This window comes from Hippoglossus hippoglossus, chromosome 5, assembly GCF_009819705.1.
Source record: "Hippoglossus hippoglossus isolate fHipHip1 chromosome 5, fHipHip1.pri, whole genome shotgun sequence".
In the NCBI taxonomy this organism is placed as follows: Eukaryota; Metazoa; Chordata; class Actinopteri; order Pleuronectiformes; family Pleuronectidae; genus Hippoglossus; species Hippoglossus hippoglossus.
In genome coordinates, this window is record NC_047155.1 from 28,926,672 (window position 1) to 28,948,494 (window position 21,823).

The window sequence follows — 21,823 nt, forward strand, 5'->3', positions numbered from 1 at the left end:
GCTTTAATGAGGCTCTAAGATTATCACCTCCCTCACTCAGCTCCCTGAGGGGGAAAGTAAATATGGAGGACAGACGTGGAGGAAAAATCAGTGTTGAATGGCCGCATTAAGTTACTCCACTGCAGTAGTCTATTTCCTCACTGCCATTTTCTTCATGTTGAGACATTTTAGAGATAAGCCCTGTTTCACTGCTACATAGATCGAAGTCATAGCCAGTAACATTCTCATTAAAGTTTCAGTTTTATCACCACCTTCATTAGGCTTTGAGTTTTTTTTTTACTCAGCTCATTAGGTCTGATTTCCTGCCAAGAGCACAAAGCACATACTGTATGACGCATGTGTTGCATATTTTCATGATAGTTCTTTCGACCAGAGTAGAAACAAGGTCTGTTACCCCTCCAGAGCTGAACTCTTCTTAACCCTTAGGTTTTTCCCAGCGCTCACCTCAGCCACTCTCCGGCTAATTATGGATGTCACGAACTGACGCCTGCACGGGGAGACAGCCGTTTTACTGGAACGCAAGCTGCTGATATTGCAAAAGCATGCTGTGGAAATGTTGAAATGGGACATGTGCTCCCCAACACGGCTCCGTTCCGCAAGCGTCACAGCCGAGTGCCGCTACAGCAGAGACCTATTTCTCACCAATCATTTCTGACAGGCACCTGCAGATGTGCTCATAACTGAATTCTGTCTGTACAAATAGAACATACAAGAACATAATAATAACAGAGAATGTGTGCGTGTGACAAGAAGGGTGATGAGTTAACCAGGAGATATGGCCCTTTGAGAGCAAAACAAACTGAGCTCCTTATCTGGTATGTGTACAGTGTGTGTAGTTATGATATCAATGAAAACACCTCTCCAAAAATATTCCTCCAAACAAAGAAGCAATAATCGATCAAAGATTGCGAGAACAGCTTGTCTCCACATTTACTCCCACACAAGCCATTGGGATTTGAATAATTTCTGCCATCCTGAAAGATAAAGCATGCAGTCCAAAGTATGTGGGCACCCGGACATTGCTGATAGTTTAACATTCTGCTCCAGAACCATCACAAATAGTCCTATAATGACGACGATGAACACTGATGTTGAGTGATAAGGACTGGCTTTCAATCTGCATTCTAGTTCATCCACCAACAAAACAGCCCCCTCAATGTGAACTGTGATCTGTCATCTGTGTTAGCTCTCGTATTCCACTTAAAGGGATAGTTCACCGAAAAAATTTAAATTCACTCATTATATACTCACCACTATGCTGATGGAGGGGTGGATGAAGTGTTTGAGTCCACAAAACACTCCTGGAGTTTCAGGGGTAAACTTTGTTGCAGCAGAATCCAATACAATTGAAGTCAATAAGAGTCAAAGACAGTCCTTCTTCAGACGTAATAAAACAACAGAAATGCCTCCATACTCCTCGTGTGGTGTCATCCAAGTGTCAGCAAGCCCTGAGATTCATATTCAACTCGAAACGAGGTCATTTTCACCATGTTTTTCGTCTAAATGTCCACAGGAAGTGGCTAAGCTAGCGGCCGTAGCCACACTATGGTGTGTCCGAGATTCCGTGAATGCACCACGCAGGAAGTTGTCAGAGGACATTTATGGAGTGTTTTATTTTATTACGTCTGAAGTCTCGGTCACCATTTACTTCAATTGTATTGGATTCTGCTGCTAAAAAGTTTACCCCTGAAACTCCAGGAGTGTTTTGTGGACTCAAACACTTCACCCACCCCTCCATCGGCACAGTGGTGAGTAGATAATGAGTGCATTTTCATTTTTCGGTAATCTATCCCTTTAACCCTCAATTTCACAGGTAATGATTAACAAAGGGCTGATTTTATCAGGTGACATCTGTGTTTGATGTTCTGTGTTATCAGGTCACTTTTTCATATCACACAAAAAGCAAATGACAAATTCACACCAGATCACAGCATAGGAACTACATATCTTCCTTGATGTTTTATTGTCAACTTAGTTTTGAACATTTGCAGCAGCACATTGATAGCGCAGTCAAATCTGCTGGTGAACACTGAATGTGTTCATTATCCCCCACGGTACAGAGTTCAGTTCTTCTCACATCGTCAAACCAATTTGCAGCACAGATGCATCATCAGCTTTTCATTCACAGATTTTTTGTAAGGACAGAGCAAATCTGTTCAACATCTTCTACATCTCGTTTCTGTGGCATCAACAGATTAGAATCCCCCCCACAAACACACACACACACACACACACACACACACACACACACACACACACACACACACACTTGTATAGGTTCTTATGTGATGTTAAATTTGATGAAACATTCAACAGAGACTACTGCATCATTACATTTGAGACCAAATTTTCAGCTGCACAGTGAAGTGAAATTATTTTTTTCTTCATTAATCAACAAACATGACACCATGAAATGTTTGGCGCTCACTCATTCAATTACTTACCTTTGTTCAGTTCGAGTGCTGAGACACACTTTAACAAACTGCAAATAATGGCAGCAGCATTCCTGGAGCCAGCTATGAGGTCCCTGAAGTCTGGACCTCAGTTATGTTTCCCCTCTCGGGCTGAAATGCATGCATCGTGTTTGAACGAATGAACATGATTTTAATTTTGTCAACAAAGGTGTTTGGATAAATTCCCCTGCTGATGTTTTCTGTCAGAATGATATTAGATCATAGTGTAGAGGCAGCAGAACAGTCAACAAATCTGGGTGAATTCTCTAGACCCTATGGTTGTTGCAATATGGTCCAACACTTGAGTTATATGTGTTACTGTATCAACTAACTTACCGTACTCATGATTTATTAGCCTTATATGGCATTGTCTAGCCACCATTGGTGACCTCAGGCCATAGTTTACAAAAACAACAACATTTATTTCTCTATAACAGAAGTAGTGGAGTGATTTAAAGACCACAGGCCGTAAAGCAGCACTTGATATGTACAGCATGAGGTCCCAGAACATAGAGAGAGGGGGTGTGATGGAGCACAGTGGTAAACTTCTTGGTACAATATGTTAAAACTAAATAGAACTTTCATCACAAACAAAACACAATTTACATTAAATAACCAAGCCCTTAATAATAATCACCCAATTTCTCTTTCTTTCTCTCTCTCTCATTTCCCTTTCATTTCTTTTTATTTTGTGATTGTATATTGCTACACTGGACAAACATAATCAAAGCTGAAAGTTCTATCTACAACCAGGAAAAGCAAAGAGGCAAAGAAACTGAACAAAGTGATGTGTCCTCTGCTCAGTTTCAGTACCATGGACAGCACCACGGACAGCACCATGGACAGCACCACACCAATGTGCAACACACGTCCCTATCTATGGTTCTGAAAGCACAGCGAAGCAACAGTCAAATGTATCTATGCCAGTTGTTTGGTTGTACATTGGGATCAATTATTATTATTATTATTACTATTATTATGGTTATTATTATTATTATTATTATTATTATTATTATTATTATTATTATCTGACTTGACAATTGAGCCCAAAGTACATGACTACTGCACATATCAGGCCCACGACTATGGAAATCACAAAGTTTATTAGCCTCAATTTACCACTTCCCAACACAAACAGCCACTTGCTGTGGAGGTTGCAATGATCACATGTCAAAACATGTAATTATTTAAATTAAAAGGATTTAAATATAAACTAAATTGATCCATTTATATATTTAATTGCAAGGGGTTAGGGTTAGGGTTAGGGTTAGGGTTCTGTGTGTGAGCGCGCATGCACCCAATCATTATATTTTGTTATTATTTCTGTAACTCCACAATAGACCTCCTATTGTCTTGTTTGTTATCTTCTCTCTTAATTAAAACAAGATATAAGATAGTGGCCCATCATCAACATCAATCAGAGATCCTGCTGAAAACCAAGGTAATAGATGACAGATCTTCCATGTGAATGGACAATACGCTACATTCTTATTGTACAGAGATAATATTGTTTAATGAAAATAAGATTTTACTGTGACTGCATTTGTTAAACTATTAATATGTTTTGTTGGGTTGGAAAGAAGATACAAGTAGGACTTTCTTAGATAAATAAGGATTACAAAAGGTGGAGAACAACGGATGCAGAGGGCCCCATGCCTGTGTTCCTGTGTTGCCCCCAAATTGCTAAATCCGCCATTGCTTATTTGCATGAATAATATTTTAGTCTACACCCCAAAAATATTAAATTTGTACTGAAATAAAACTAAGGGAACCAACAAGCTAAACACATTAAATGGAAATTTCAATTAAATGCTCAATGAATTTACTTAAAACTTGTACCTTAATTAATGTTTTTGGAAAGCAGGCACTCATGTGATTAAACACTAAATAGAGGAGGATGAAGATGATTAGGATAGAAGATAATGAAACATTCACTTCCCTTCATTTACAGTTACACGAGTGATAACTTTGGTAAAATGTAAGAACAGCCTCTCCCTTTATGACCAGGACTGACCCAGCAGTATAGGATTTTAATGTGATTACAGCATTCTGATCGCAAACGTTTATTAATGTAGAAAAATTTGACAACTCTAGTGAGCCAGTGTTTCACAGCCTGGCCATTCGTAATATCTGTCGTGTTGTCATTTTGACGACCTCCTGATCCACATTAAATGAGAATATCTCTTATCACTTTCAATGCACACAAGTCTTGGAACCATACAATGACAAATGCACCATTTGAGTCCTAAACATTACTTCCAATTGCCTGTATTAGTAACTTGTGCATATTCATCTCTGGCGAGCAGCCTAGTGGGAGCTGTGGAAAACAGTGGCCTGTGCTGGTGTGAGGTAATTGACAAATGTGCATATCTCTTTAGGGGGGACTCTCCAAGTAAGGAATAGTTACCCATGTGTTTCTTTTCCTGGTGATGCAGGTTACTGCCTGTGTGCCTGAAACCTCATTAAGCATTAGCTGTCATCCTCCATCTGTTAAACAGTCAGCCAGCAGAGCTGAGCAGAGAGGGGAAGCAAGCTGTCTGCTAACTTCCTCCTCCGCTCATCCTTCTCTTTTTATCTTTTTCTGTTGCTCTTGCTCCAACTTTATAAGTCTGTGGCGTCCTCCTTTTTGTTTTTAGTGCATCCATCACTTTTTGTCTTTATTGCCTCTGTACCGTCCACCTTATCCCTTCTGAACCTTTTCATTTCTTGCTGTTTTGTGTTTAAATGGCTCTTTTAAAGACAGCTGGACTGAGAGCTGACAGTTGCTTTGCCATCGTAAAGATGGAAATAATGTGAGTGCAGATTTAAATTATGATTATAGCTTGTTTATGATTGTTGCCCACAGCATTTCCATTGCCTGCCCCTTCGGTACAAAATAAAAAGCAGGGTGATTCTCTCCACAATGGGCGTTTTAGAATTCAGTTTCCTTTATCGTGGACAGCTCAGCAACAATGTTTTGCATCACGCTGAACGTTTTCTCTCTGTTTTACTCCCTCACTCCCCCGTGGCCACCTCCCTATCTGTGACATGCCTCCAGGACATAACTAAAAGTATATGCAGAAGTAACCTGTAATAATGACTGCCGCGGCAAAGATTTTATATGAACAGAGTTGAGGTTCAGTAAAAATTGCTGTTATGATTTTGTACAGAAACAAAACTTATGAACAGCTTAAACAAACGACTGATTCATTTGTTTCCATTTTCAAATTAATAAGCAGAAGTTTGAGTTATAGATGTAGCATAGGAATCAGGCTATTGTTACTGTGCTTAACATGTGATCTAACTTACACTGGTTCCCAGCAACACTAGTATCGAGACTTGTATTGGTAGCATTGAGAATTGATCAGCCCTGTCTGTTGCATTACTTCTCTTCTCATTACTACTTGTTTATTCCATTTTCCTCACTTATAAACACTCAGCTCTGTTCTGTCTCCTTCTCCTTCCTGCCAGCTTGGCGAGTAACAGTAGGGAGATTACAGTGATGCATAGGCACAGGAAGACAGACAGAGCAGTCTTCCTCCTCTTGCTCTTCTGAACTGGGTGTAAATAGACAGGGTCAGCGGCTCGGGTCAGAGTTTCCAATGAGAGTTGATCTCCAGAGGATCCAGCCTTGGGGACTCCGGGTTCCATCAACCCCGGGCCCCTTCTATTCACCGCCAGCTGCCCCCTTGCCCCACCAAACTTTTTAATGAGGCAGTTAGCCGTGTCGCAGTGGCCTTTCAGTGACGTTTGCTGACCGAGCACTCTGATGAAAGGGAATATTGATAAAGCTGTCATGAGGGAAAGCTCTACCCGACACACTGTGTGTGTGTGTGTGTGTGTGTGTGTGTGTGTGTGTGTGTGTGTGTGTGTGTGTGTGTGTGTGTGCGTGTGTGTGTGGGGTCAGCCTTAATAATTCCCCCAGTGAAACCAACAGTCTGTCTGTCAGTTCCCACCAAAACACAAATGAACAGCGTTTACAGAAGTAATAAAAGTCTGGCAGGTTATTCTTGTGTTTTCAGTGTAAATGAGATCAGTGTAGCAAGGCCATTATCCCTGCACTGAGTGACTGACAGAACACCTACATTCCTGAGAACACCCACTAACATATTCGTAAACACATCCTGTTCACTCACTGTACCTTGCCTACATACAAATGAGGAGGTAAAGCTATGTTGATACACACACACACACACACACATATTTTGCTCATATTTTGGCAGGCATTAGGTGTAAGGCAAATTCTGGTGCATATAGATTCAGTAGATGTTTCTAAAAAAATTTATATACTCCCTTCCCATTTGTGTCATGTGTGTCATACATGTAAGCGTCCTCCATTTTCATAACAAAACATTGTAACATTGCTCACTTACTTTACAGATAGGTCAAGAGGGCAAGCTGACGGTGATTGCTCTCTGCCGGATCATGAGGCAAATGGAAGGTCATTCCAGTACGAATATTACCCCCCCACCCCCACATTATTTCACTGAAATGGTTATGATGCTGGATAACATTTAACTTCAAGGTTGTATAGGATTATAACCAAAAGTTTATGAACACAAGTATGATGATTGCTTCAGCTACGTTTGTGCCATCTGACAGACCCCTGTTGACTCCATTTTGTAACCTTCACACATTCTTCCTCTCCCTTCATGTACTTCCTCTCTGTCTGGGGTCACAGATGAAAAGAAGAAATCAGACAGCTCTGAGGTGCCAATAAGCAACACACTGTGCCGCAGCAGCACAAAGTTGCTACCTCATTACAAACTTCCGCGGAAAAGGGTGCTTTGGTAAAGTAACCAAGAGTGTGAATTTAATCACATCACAGGATGTGGCCCCTTCAAGATCCTGGAAACTGAAATTTCCATCCACAGTGTCTTGCTCACATTTAGTAATGAACTGCTGCAATATGTCACGAATGCAGCCATACCCTTTTTTATCCAGATTTTCTCCACAAATCACTGCTGATTGTGGTCTAGTTTGTACACTAAGGACAGACCTGTCTAGTGCTTGAAATGCTCTTTCAGTGAGATTGTCAATAATGCTCCAGGTAGAGTATGTGGCTTTGAAGAATCTAATAAGTAACATAGAAGTTATATGCTGAAGTAACCTAATTGTTATTTCCTCTTAATTTGTTTAATCTTGCACCCTGGGCAATGCTATCTTTACCCCTCTGCATTGTGTCCTTTATCTCTGCAATTGTTGATGGCACCAAAACCCTGAAAAGCTTTGGACTCATTCAGTCTGACCTGAATACTATAATGCTTATAAACCACATAAGTGAGCCCTTCAGTGTGAAACAAATAGATGATGGAGTGGCCTTCATGACCTCAGAAGAGTCATGCATTGCTTAAAAGCAAAGCTAATCATTTAACATGTTGAATTTGTGGGTTAATGCTGTAAATGATCCAGCAGAGGTTTTACTATGTACACATGCTGAATTTGACTTTGCAATTTTGAGCTCTTGTGATTCTTGTACACTACAAACATGGTACCTGAAGTCATCCTGGGCTCTGAGGCCATAGACATTGCTCTTGTTTGTGTTCTCTGTTTCTACCGCTGACCACCTTCCACCTTCTAACACCCACAAATTATTTGTGGTGAACCAGCACTGGAACAACCCAAGATGGTGGATGAATGTATTCCAACCTCGTTCAGATGTTCACCCAATTAGACCACAACTCTTTGATACGATAAGGGAGAAGTATCTGATGTTTTGTTCCTGTAGAGCTTGAGGATACAGATTGGCACTGGCATGAAGCCCAAAAAGCCTGGAAGAGCCTTTTAGATTCCTGGAGGACCTGGTAACGGTAGGCATTTTATTTTGTGACTAACGACTGACTCATGAATGAATTAACTCATGAATGAATATCAATTTGCTCTGTCGCTGAGAGACAAGAAGCAGTTAAACTAAACTGCCACCTATTGTGTTTTAAATCCAGAACAACCCAGAGATGCAGGGATCCATTAGGTGGGAGGATGGAACAGCTATTGTCGGCCCCTGAAATTTCTGGCTCAGCTGTAAAGTACAACTTGGATGAAGAGTTATATTCTAATGTGAGGGGACAAGATGAAAAGAACGGCATTGAAGGTGGGGAATAAGTGGTTTCGTTGATGCGTTTATCTCTCAACTAAAAAAGAGGTCTACCATACTATCTCACCCTTCTATTATATCATAAGATAAGATAAAATGTGCCTTTATTGATCACCCATAGGGAAAATCCAATTTGACACAACAGCACAAAACAGTAGCAGCGCAAGGGGAAACATATCATACTCTCCATAAAAGAAACTAAGGAAACAGAAACTCAAATAAAATCAATGAACCGAATGACAAAAAAACACTAACTAGAATGACACTGAGCAGAGCAAATCTCCCCCCAGGGCCTAACAATCCTAACAAAGCGACAACAAAAATTCTTAATCCACATCCTTACCAAAATATTTTGGGTTCTTCCCAGGCTGAGGCCCCATCACTCTACTAAGTTTGGTGGAATTGGTTTTGAAGTGTTTCCTTTCAAATAAACGAAGAATCTCCTTGGTGGAGGTAAGAATCTTGCAGAGGTAATTTAGAAAGAATGAACAGAAATCAAATGGCAGGCAGTGCTTTAAAGGAAAACAATTCCTGATACAAAGACTAAGACAGGATCCTTTTGAACATGATAGCAATTAGCAAAAACAAAAAACGACTTAAATGAAATAAAAACACATGGAAATCAGTAGGCAAGATCATACAGTCACCCTTAGAAATAGATGATGGTGCGTTCTGATTATTTTAAAGCAAATTTGTATGCCCCTGTTAAAGAACCCAATTCCTCAGTTGTACATAATTGACTTGACTAAATAAGAAACAAGCAGATGTGATAGACACACCATTAACATTAAATAACTCAATAATAAAGCTCCAGGTACTGATGGCTTTCCTGTTGTGTTAGATAGCATATCACTTAAAACATAGAATACATACTGACATACATAATGACCCCACTCTCTTCTTCACCTGACAACCCCCATAACTCTTCAACTCCGATCAGTCATCTGTAAAACTCTCGCCACCCGAATGCAAACTGTAATTCAATCAGATTAATCCAAACCAACATGATCAACAGAAAACACTCAATTAATAATAATTCATGATTACATTACCTTATTAAACAATACAAAATGAAATAAATAATACTTGTATCATTAGATAAAGAAATATAATCAGCATGCCGTAGTGAAACATTGTGATGTCACAGTGAAGTTGACCCTGACCTTTTGTATCCAAATGCATCATCCTCATTCATCCTAATAGACATTTGTGTGAAATTGTGTTATAATCAGCACCTGATTTCTAGGGATACGTCCTCCTATGGGACTCAGCGTGTGTGAACTGTGTTTAGTTCAGTAATAGAAGCTTCCTTTTGAGGAGATGGGGTTGCAGTAAATATTCATATGCATTGATTATAAACAAACATCAGAGGAGGCTGTCCAATAGAAGAAGCTTGGGCACTGTCCCACTACTTCCAAGCCATTAGAGAAATAGGCACACAGGCCAACTGTCCAAGCTGTACCCTGCCTCTTGTTTAATTTCAGCTGGGTCCGCTCCAGTCCGCGTGGAACCCGAACACTCTTGAGGATGCTGATCTCAACCATAAAGATGCAGTTGGTCAATTTTCAAACAACAGGAGCAGACTCAGACGGGTTTGATTTGAAGGACTTAAAAAAAAAAACATGAACAAACTGGGCTCCACATCGACAATGGTATGCAAATGAATGTTTGGTGAATTACACATTGTTGCTAAGCTGCTCAGCTGCCGTGAATAAAGTGGTAGTGACAGTGTTTTAGTCTCTGAAGTGTTAAATATTTAGACTCTGAAAATGATGGTAATGGGCTTGTGCTGCAGCCATAGTTTGTGTAGTAGCCATGCCCAGATGACTTTCACTGAATTGTATGAAATCAATTACTTAAACACATTAAATTCATGATAATAATGACTATTATCAGCATTTTGTAGCTGGAATGAAAAATGCACATGCAGAAAAAAAATAGATGTTTGTTCTGATTGTGAAAAAAATACATATATATGTAGCATTTTCTTCAAACAAACCTATTTTGCTAGGATAAAACATAAACAGTAATTCACAGGAGGTATGGTTTGATTTTACAAGGTGAGAGGATTCAATCACAAAGTCTGTGGGAGTCAAAACTGTAGGCTCAAAACATAATATGAGAAAGTTCCCAAACTGTAGCCCCCAAAAATCTATAAATACAACATTAAAATGAATAAGAAATAACCTAATGGGCCTGCTCCATCCTTCAGAAGCAACTTCAGCAACCTGACACCGTTGAGACTGAGTTCAAATCTGATGAAGGCTCACACCACTGTTGTTAGTGCCAAGTTAATGTGACATCTCCCCCTGGTTGGTTGTCACATGTTATTTTAACAGCCATGCTTATATACTAGCAGCGCTGATCAGCACGGCGCTGTTGTGGAGGGAAGGAGTGATTAATAATTCAGGGCTGAGCCGTCTGCTGGCCCGCTGGGAACTATCAGATGTGAGAGCAGATGACAACGCCCGGCAGGTATTAAAGATGGTATCTAGACCGTAAGTGCCTAGCATGCTAGCTAAGGCTCCTATGAGAGTGCATACTTGTGTATGTGGCACTTAGGAGACCCCCCAAAACACACACACACACACACACACACAGAGTTCCATGTGGACCAGGATTACAGACGACGCAGGTGAGAGGAAGGGGAGATCACAGAGAGGAGGTAGATTTATCTGCTGTATTAAGAGCGCTGATAGGAGATAGATGGGGGCTTTAGTGCTCGGTGGGTGAGAACGTGAGGATCAGATTCTACACCAGACTTACTTCTTCAAAAGCCTCATGGAAGTGACGAGGCTGGCTTTGACTTGACTCACTGCGCTGCATGTTATGCTGTCAAGGTGTGTTCACATGCCGCTTCGATACTTCACACAGCAAGTAAAATATGATTAGAGAGCTTTCATCATTTCTCAGCTGGCAACTCCAGTGAATTAATGTGTGGTGAAGACGGCAGAGTAAGTCCCCTTACTTTCAAACACACAAATCTTTACAAAGACTGGAAGCAGTTTGCCAAGTCTACCTCACAGTGGACTAAGTGGAGCTATACTTTACATGAGGAGCAGGTTTGACTAGATGAAGTAGAATAGTAGCCCAAGAGAAGGCAGAACTTCCGTTTTTGTTCTAGAAGTTATAGAAAACCTCATCAACTCATCTCACATGTTTTCTTAAAGCTGAAGTCCTTTGTTTAAGGAGACGTACTATACTTTTTCAGTTTCCCCCTTTCCTCTGGTGGGGTATAAGCCCCTGAATCTCCTAAAATGCAGAGTCAGTAGTCTGGCCAATACCTCTGGGGAATGGATTGTCACATGACATCGTAATGACATAACATTTTCATATGCATCTAGTCTACCTTAGCCAAAGTAAGAGCTGAGGCCGACATTTGCTACATGCGCTGGAAGTGGTTGACCAAGAGAGTGGGCCAGCTGGCCAATCAGAGGGCAGACCTTAAAGAGATAGGAGCTAAAACCAAGTGTTTCAGACAGAGGCCGTAAAGAGGTGTTGCAGCAATGGACACAATAATGAAAGTGCTAGAAACATTAGAGCATGTAAACCTTTTCAAGATTTAACCCAAATGTAAATTAGGAATTTGATTAGCATCCTTTAATGCAGATCAAATCACGGAGGTTTCAACTCCTCTTTGGGTCACATTGGGGAAAAAACTGGGAGAAGCATTGACCTGGAGATTATACAGTAGAGATTTTATGGCATTACTGTTAAGACATTGGATATAGATGGCCCTCACATTCTAAGCACAATTATGGAACTCCCAGGCCTGGCATTGAACTTTGCCATCCAACCTAAGGGGGTAAATGGGAAATCCTGTATATGAATAATCTTTATAGGACAACCGGCTGCAAAGGAAGTAGCAGTGCTGCTACACATGCTAAATTCTTTTGGGTACAAAGTCATTCTACTAACTGGAGGGTTCCAAAGAAAAATGAAGAGACTGGCTGATGGATATACTGACGTATTCATCTGACTATGATCCAATTATAATACCCTTCTTCTTAGGTTGTTTCCAGGGTAACAGTCATACCATCAGTAATGCGTGACAGTGTTTTTGATATGACAGTGAATGAGGTCACAATGAACAATTATTTTACTGACTTTATGATGACGCCACCGAGTATCTTATCCCCATAACAAAGACAGGCTGCATTCAAATCATTGTTAACTTTTTTTGCCCATTAAAGCCAGTGTTATTTGCTGTCATGATGTTGCAGGGTTGAGAGGGAGTCATTTGTGGCAGAGATGGAGAAAAGGAGTTTACCAAGGAGCAGCACTAGTTCATGTGCACCTACTCAGCATACTGACTGCTGCCTAATAGGCTGCCTATTAAAACTATGAACAATACATTTCTATACATTTACAAGCAAAGCATGTTTTATTTCTGCAAAGTAAAAAGTAGCTACAGCCATCAGTAGACGACAGTAGAGGTTACATCGTTCAACATGGAAGTACTGCACAAAAAACGTAGAGTTTACCAGCTAAAAGTTCTATTTCCGTTCTTGACCAATTGCACTCATTCCCTTTAGATCTCAGCTTTATCCATACAACCCTTCTTACCCCCAATGCCATATGACAGATGTTATCATAATCCCTTATTCACAGAAATGATATTAAAAAATAAGAATGGAAATATGATACCATTCAACCAGAGACATAATGCATGCATTGAGATGCTGAAAGCTGACATGTCAAACGAAATGCAATACAATTTCAGGGGTAAAAAGGATTACTTCAGGACGGATGATCCAGTAGGAGACCAGTGTGACCGGCAGCGCCCACCTCCGTGTTCTCTCTCCCCCCATTCCAAAAGTCATTTTCACTTCCAGCGCGGGATGCATAATGTATGACAGGGTTAATCAACTTGAGACAAGTGAGGGGAGATGGCAATTCAGCTAGAGCAGCCTGCCCTCTGTAGGCCAGCTCCGCTCCTTTCCATCACACAACCCACCGGGGCTTTCTCTTCCATCTCCTGTCATGTCTGCACACTCTCTCCTCTCCTTCCTCTCTGTATTTGATTCCAACACCCCCCCACCCGCTTCACAAAACAAACTATCCTAACCACCAAAAAAAAAAGGAGGTGGTCCACTGAGGATACCCCAACAGCCATCAATCTTGATGTTCTTCTACAGCCACAAATTATTTGTATTGTCTCAGTCAATTACGCTCCCATTCATCTTTCTGCACAGCTGTGGCATTTCTCAGTGTGTGGGTGTGTGTGTTGGTATACAAATATATGATTGCACACACATACACTCAGTTGACATTTTATTAGGTACACCTCGCTGAAACAATCCTTCCATTGGGATGCTGTGTACCTTGTGTGGGTTATATAAAATTGAGTTTTGAGGTTTTAAAACAATAGAAATAAAAATAGTCTATACACAATAAGTCCCGCTCAACAGCAACACAAAGAGCAACCTCCAAAATGACCATAAAGTTGAATTAGCACCTCTACTGTAACATTATAACCCTCATGAAGGTTATGTGAAGAATTTATTACTGGACTGCTTTGTTACACTGCATTCGTATTATCTGGGCGTACATAATAAACTGCCAGTTGAGTGTATGTGTATGTGCCAGTGTTTGTGTGTGGGCCTTGTCCCTCATCATTGTCCTCATTACCACTAATCAATACCACCTAGTGCCAGCTCTGCGAACACATCCCCCCACACACACATGCACGTTCAAACACACAGACACAAATGCAACACATACCTCATTTTTAAACAGACGACTGCTGGAGCCGGAGTGTGAAAGGCAGGAGGAAAATAAATCTGTTTTATTGTTTATGACTACACATTCTCCTCAGACTGCTACAGGGGAACAGAAACCCAGAGTAACAGGACACACACACACACACACACACACACACACACACACACACACACACACACACACAGAGAGAGAGAGAGAGAGAGAGAGAGAGAGAGAGAAAGAGAGAGAGAGAGAGAAAGAGAGAGAGAGAGAGAGAGAGAGAAATAGCCAGGCTGGGGACAGGAATTGATCTGACATGGGGCCCCGGAGCCATGTTATGACGAGGTTTGCAGTAGCTGGGAGAGGTTTGATGGGAAAAGTGGGGGGTGTTCATCACAACAGAAGTAAAGCCATCATCCTGCTGTAGGGAGGAGTGTAACATTACTGACTGCCTATACTGTCAGTAAATAAAGCTGCTACTTGAGTAAGCCTAAAAATACCTCCACTCCACGGACAAAGCTTTAATATTCTGCCACGCGCAGCAAAGTAAATCAAATACAAAGTGGTGTTGGAGAAAAGCAGAAAAAAAACAAGAGCTTTTAGAGATCCTGAGATATTAGAGCTACTGCAGGAGAGAAGATTCCTTGTCGATGTGACACATACTAATCATCCCAAGATGACGCGATGGAACACAGAGTGCAGAGGGAGGACAACTTTGTTCCTAAATCTTGACTTGCTATAAACATTTCATATATATATATATTTGCCATGAATGTAATATTTCTCTATTATCAGCAGCTTTGACAAAGTTTAGTAAATTAGTCTGAAAAAGCCTACAGCCAAGCCCTGTTCAATGTCATGATTATTGTATATTTCCACTTTCAGAGAAACATGTGTTCAGTTCTTACCGGAGCCTTGCTGGAGGTGCAAAGTGCGTCCTGAGAAGGTTCTGAGACAAGGCAATGGGGTCATTTGGGGACATTGATCTTCCACGTCAAAGCCAATTTAGATTTCTAGTAAAATTGTGTTCAGGGTAGAAAAAGTTGTGTCTAACAAAAAAAGATGAGTTATAAAATGAAGATTTCTACCAGGGTAACTTGGAGAGGATCTGTGTCAGAACCTTGTCCTCAATGTTCCCTCAATGTTCACTCACATGGCTTTTCCTACCACAACTATGCAGATGACACCCAACTAATTCTCTTTTTTCCCCAATCTGAAACACAAGTAGCAGCACAAATCTCTGCCTGTCTGACTGACATCAATCAGTGGATGTCCACACACCACCTGAAAATCAATCTTGACCAGACCAAGCTACTGTTACTTAAAGGGAAGAGCTCTGCCACCCACGACCTGACTATCACCATCGCAACTCCATGGTAGCCCCCACTCAGACTGCTAGGAACCTGGGTGTGACACTCGTCAACTCTCCCTTACTGCCAACATTACTGCAACAACACGTTCCTGTAGATTCATGCTGCACAACATCAGGAGAATACGTCCCCTTTCTCACTCACAAGGCGTCGCAGGTTCTGGTCCAGGCTCTGGTCATCCCACGCCTAGACTACTGTAACTCCCTCCTGGCAGGTCTACCTGCTAGTGCCATCCGACCTCTGCAGCTCATCCAGAATGCAGCAGCTCGACTGGTCTTTAACCTAAATTCACTCACACTACTCCGCTCCTCCGCTCCCTTCACTGGTTACCAGTGGCTGCCCGCATCCGATTCAAAACACTAGTACTTGCGTACCGTGCTGTGAACGGATCGGGTCAGGTCTACATCCAGGACATGGTCAAACCTTACACCCCAGCCCGTTCACTCCGCTCTGGATCTGCCAATCATCTTGCTGATCCCTCACTACTCTAAACACTCAACAAAATCACGACTGTTTGCTGTCCTGGCTCCTAAATGATGGAACGAGCTCCCCAATGACATCAGGACAGCAGAAAGTCTACACATCTTCCGCCGCAGACTAAAGACACATCTCTTCCGACTACACCTTGGTTAAGAAGATGATGTCTAATAACCATCATCTACTCTGTAAAAAAATATTACATTTAGTTGCACTTACATGTAGCACTTGTAGTTTTGCTAATTGTACTTACATGATTCCTGCTGTTCTAGGTTTGTACCCTCATGGTTGATGTACTTATTGTAAGTTGCTTAGGATAAAAGCTACAGCTAAATGACATGTAATGTAATGTAATGTACCAGACTAGGAGGGTCTACAATATTATGATGTCATAATGTAGGACATATAAACCAACACTTCTTGGACTTAGTCAGAACTAAGAACTAAATTAAGAATATCTATGTCTATACTCCTGTATTATTCTTTTTTACCCATGATTCTTGGCTCCATGGGTACAATACTGAATCACATACATTATCACGACTGCTTTTATTGTTCATCCACTGCAGTTCATGAATGCACTAAAATATTTCATAAAGATTATGAATAATCTACTGAGCAAAGTTGACATAATTTCCAAAGGATGCTGTAAAAACAAATGTAAAAAATGGGTTAAAAATGTGAAATATTTTCTGTGGATAATAATGAATTCTATTCGTATTGATACAATTGTGGGAGGCTGTGGCTCAGGAGGTGGAGAGGGCTGTCAATTTACCAGAAAGTCCATGGTTCAATCCCTGGCTCATCCAGTTTGAATGCTGAAGTGTCCTTGAGGAAGATATTGAATATAGAAGCATTTGTGTGTGTCAATGGGTGAATGCAACTTATATTATCAGAATATATGCCACTAATAAAAAACTGCTTTTCTAGATGTCTACCTGATAGTGCTGTAGCTAAATTGAAGGAAATGATTCCAATTACATTTAAACCCGTATTATCCGTTGATATAACCAACACATTCTTTAAAAACCCTAGCTCCACTGAGATTGACCATCTTGTCGATAGCTCTGTAAAGTCATTACGATTAACATTAGAATCAATAGTGCCTCTAAAAAAGAAACGTGTAAAACATAGTAAATTTGCTCCGTGGTATAATTCCAAGACACATGAATTAAAACAAGCGTCAAGAAAACTAGAAAGGAAGTGGCGCTCCAGCAACCGTGTTGTAAATCTCCTAGCCTGGAAAAATAGTGTTAAAGCATATAAGAAGGCCCTCACAAAGCAAGAGCTGCCTACTACTCCAAATTAATAGAAGAAAAATAAAAACAACCCCAGGTTTCTCTTCAGCACTGTAGCCAGGCTGACAGAGAGTCACACCTCCACCGAACCCAATATCTGTATGACCTTCTTTAATGATAAAATTCTAAATATTAGAGATAAAATCAACCATCTTTTGCCCTCAGTTGACACTAATACCTCATCAAGAATAGAAATCTCAGAAACAGCTGAGAATCTTACCAATTATTTAGACAGCTTCTCTCTGATCACCCTTGATCAGCTGACCAAAACTGTAACTTAGATCCCATTCCTACAAAATTACTTAAAGAAATTCTGCCCCTAATTGATAGTACGTTACTGAACTCAATCAATCTGTCATTATCATCAGGATATGTACCACAGTCCTTTAAACTAGCTGTAATCAAACCCCTTCTCAAAAAATCCACCCTAGACCCGGAGGTTTTAGCCAACTACAGACCGATATCCAACCTCCCCTTCCTGTCTAAAATCCTTGAAAACGTTGTAGCCAATCAGCTGTGTGAGTTTCTCCAGGAAAGTAATGTATATGAAGACTCTCAGTCGGGGTTTAGAGCTAATCATAGTACAGAGACAGCCTTGACAAAAGTCACTAATGACCTTCTAATAGCTTCAGATCAGGGATTTGTGTCTGTCCTCGTTCTGTTAGATCTTAGTGCAGCATTCAACACAATTGACCATCAACTTTTATTACAGAGGCTAGAACAGTTAATTAGCATTAAAGGAACCGCCCTAAACTGGTTTAAATCATATTTTGTAGATCGATTCCAATTCGTGCAAATTAATGATGAGTCATCTGTGCGCACCAAAGTTAACCACGGTGTTCCACAGGGCTCTGTGCTTGGCCCAATTTTATTCTCATTATATATGCTTCCACTAGGAAACATTATCAGGACACACTGTAAATTTCTACTGCTATGCGGATGACACCCAGTTATACTTGTCAATAAAACCAGAACAGTGTAATCAATTAACTAAACTCCAAGCATGTCTCAAGGACATAAAAACCTGGATGACCCGTAATTTTCTCTTATTAAACTCAGATAAAACAGAGGTTCTAATACTTGGCCCTAAACACCTTAGCGATACATTATCTAATGATATAGCTGCGCTAGACGACATTGCCCTTGCTTCCAATGAAACAGTCAGGAACTTGGGAGTGATCTTCGATCCCGATTTGTCCTTTAATTCTCACTTAAAACAAATTTCTAGGACCGCCTTCTTCCACTTGCGTAATATCTCAAAAATCAGACATGTCCTTTCTCAAAAAGATGCAGAAAAACTAGTCCACGCCTTTGTTACATCCAGACTTGATTATTGTAATTCCTTATTATCAGGCTCCAGCAGTAAGTCGTTAAAGACTCTGCAGCTTGTCCAAAATGCTGTAGCACGTGTCCTGACAAGAACCAGGAAAAGAGACCACATTTCTCCAGTATTAGCTTCGCTACACTGGCTTCCGGTTAAATCTAGAATAGAATTTAAAACTCTCCTCCTCACCTTCAAGGCCCTTAATAATACGGCACCATTATACCTCAAAGAGCTGATAGTACCATATCAACCCACTAGAGCACTGCGCTCCCAGAATTCAGGCTTACTTGTCATCCCTAAAGTCTCTAAAAGTAGAGTAGGAGCCAGAGCTTTCAGCTATCAAGCTCCTCTCCTGTGGAATCATCTCCCACTTTAAGTTCGGGAGGCAGACACCATCTGTACGTTTAAGAGTAGGCTGAAAACCTTCCTTTACGATAAAGCTTATAGTTAGAGCCGGTCCAGGTTCGTCTTAGACCCGCTCTTAGTTATGCTGCTATAGGTCTAGAAGGTCGGGGGACACATGACACATGGAGCTTCTCTTCCAAGCTTCTCCTTCCTCTTCTCCAATACATGTTACTGACTTGACTTCTTCCCCGTTGTCCCTTTGCCTTACGTCCGCAGATCCAGGACCGCGGCTGCGGCCACATCGTGGATTATGATGGTGGATCGCGATTGTAATGGCGGATTCTGTATCATGCTGGTTGATCGTGATAATAATGGCGGATCCTGTATCGTGTTGGCATCTGATAATGGTGGTGGACCACGATCGAGGTGGCAGCTGATGATGGATCCTGATGGCGGCAGTGGACAATGACTGTGGACTATAGTGGCATCCGATCTTGATGGTGGGATCATGATCGTGGTGGCTGCTGACCATAGACTATGAATACAACAAGACTGCTTGATATACAATATGTCTCCTCAGATACTGAACCATTGCTGACAATAATCCATCAATTCATTGACCTTCCATTATGCTACAAAGTGTTTATTCTAATCAATGCTGTAAATACTCGTATCTTTCTGATGTTCTCCATTACACTTGACATCTATTGCACTTCTGTCCGTCCTGGGAGAGGGATCCCTCACATGTGGCTCTCTCTGAGGTTTCTACCTTCTTTTTACCCTGTTAAAAGGGTTTTTTAGTACTTTTTCCTTACTCTTGTTGAGGGTTAAGGGCAGAGGATGTCACACCATGTTAAAGCCCTATGAGACAAATTGTGATTTGTTAATATGGGCTATACAAATAAAATTTGATTGATTGATTGATTGATATTATAAAGTTCTTTGAGTGGTAAATAAGACTGGGAAAATGCTATATAATTGCAGTCAATTTACCATTAATTGTGACCAAGGAAATTAGTTAATTAGATTTTAATTTTTTTGTTTTTACTTCGTTCTGATTGAGGCACAAGGGCAAAATTAAGCGTGTAACCAAAGCATTACAAATCATTTCTGTAATTATCCACAGAAAATATCTTTCATGAAAGGATAAACAGTTACCAGAGTCAAGAGGGTTCATGAGGAATAATTCCTCTTTTGAATAATGAATATAAACTCAATTTATCTGGAACACATTTACAACTGCTTATTCATGCAATTAACCAAACCAATGCAGTATCAGCGGTACAGTGTATGAGATACTGGTCAGGAGATTCACTTCATGCTCACTTCAAACATCAGAAAGAAAGAAAATGGTGATCTCAGTGACTAAGACATGATTGTTGGTTTTAGTATTTCTGAAACTTTTGATCTCCTGTGATGTTCACACATGAGTTCTGTGTCGATGAGAGAGGTCAGAGAATGGTCCAACTAGTTGGAGCTGACATAAGGTTATGGTCATATAACCACTCTTCAGACCACCAATCAGTTGAACACATTCCTATGCCAGTCCCCCTAAACGAAATCAAGCCACACCAAATTGCACACACTCACTTTTGTCAATCAAGATCCATCCGTTATTACCTCCAAAATCAGAAAATGTAAAAAAAAAAAAGGAATGTTAAACAAAGTGATAAGTAATTTTGGACTCTTCCTTTACCCATTTTCCATTCCTCTACCAAGTGTCGTGGAAATTCGTTCAGTAGTTTCTGTGACAGCGATGAACACATAACCATCTTGGTGTAAAAGGAATATAGACACTTGAGGTGGAGGTCTAAAACAGCAGTGAACACATCAGGTTCTACTCCTGTCAGCCAAGAACAGAAAGGCTGTTAGGCCATCTGATAGAACAGAGGGGTGTCAACATGTAGCAGGATCACAGTGAACATGAAATCCATGGCACAGAACTAGGGAACAGCTACTCATTCTTCTCAGTGGCTTTTTTTCGCCTTGACCTCAGAAGCAGCAGCTTCTATTACAGAGCAATTTAAAAAGTAGTCAGTTCTGAAGAGTTTGCAGCAGCTTAGCATTAATATTAAATGTCTATTTTAAACTTTTACTGACATTAACCCCCGGGTTTTGCTGGCTAACTTCAAACTTTTGCTACTGAATAAAGTAGATGTCCGCCTCACCTTCAACTAGATTTCCACTATGTGAAAAAGTGAGTTTAAGTGACCTAGCCCTAACCCTAGTATACAAAACATCACATGGTTAGATAATCTTGCTGCCAGAGCAGTGAACAAAACCTAAATGAAGCTAAGACAAAAAAAGAGAATTATCGTTCACAGAAAGTGAGAGAAGCGGATTTGACCATTATCCTTGCCTGGCCTGACTCCATCTGCGAATAATGTATCTGTCCCAGGACACATCTGATTTATTCTGCTACATCCTCTTTCACAGTCTCCACTGTATGCGTTAGCAGTTTGTTACCTGTGCCAGACGACAGTGCTTGGTTTGTGCTATTTTCTGGGATGAACACATCATTGTGGCTAATTGTTGTTTTACAGATGTTTGTGATGAAATCCAATAGATTTACTACAGTCTTGTACTTTTAGTCCATTGTCTTGTACCTGCCTTCATCACAATATTCATATGCCACTGTCTTGTTTCTATCGAAACTATATTAGAATAGTCTGATACCATGATTTGTATTGGGACTTTTAGGTTCCTATGCTATTTCTACACAGCGACAGTTATGTCAGAATTATGATAATCTTTTCATGTTCCTCAAACATGACAATATC

At 40.6% G+C, this 21,823-nt stretch overlaps 1 protein-coding gene and 1 pseudogene across 1 annotated transcript in view; both read left to right on the plus strand.

Annotated features, from left to right (window-relative positions):
* The window catches only part of LOC117761284, a 66,090-nt gene extending 54,073 nt beyond the window's left edge, over window positions 1-12,017 (plus strand). Inside the window, exons 3-4 of the mRNA XM_034585010.1 lie at window positions 10,866-11,001; window positions 11,871-12,017. Coding sequence (XP_034440901.1) covers window positions 10,866-11,001; window positions 11,871-12,017 — 283 coding nt within the window. The remainder of the gene's footprint in view (window positions 1-10,865; window positions 11,002-11,870) is intronic.
* Window positions 12,018-17,043: 5,026 nt separating this feature from the next.
* Window positions 17,044-19,149, plus strand: LOC117761285 (annotated as a pseudogene).
* Window positions 19,150-21,823: the final 2,674 nt, after the last annotated feature.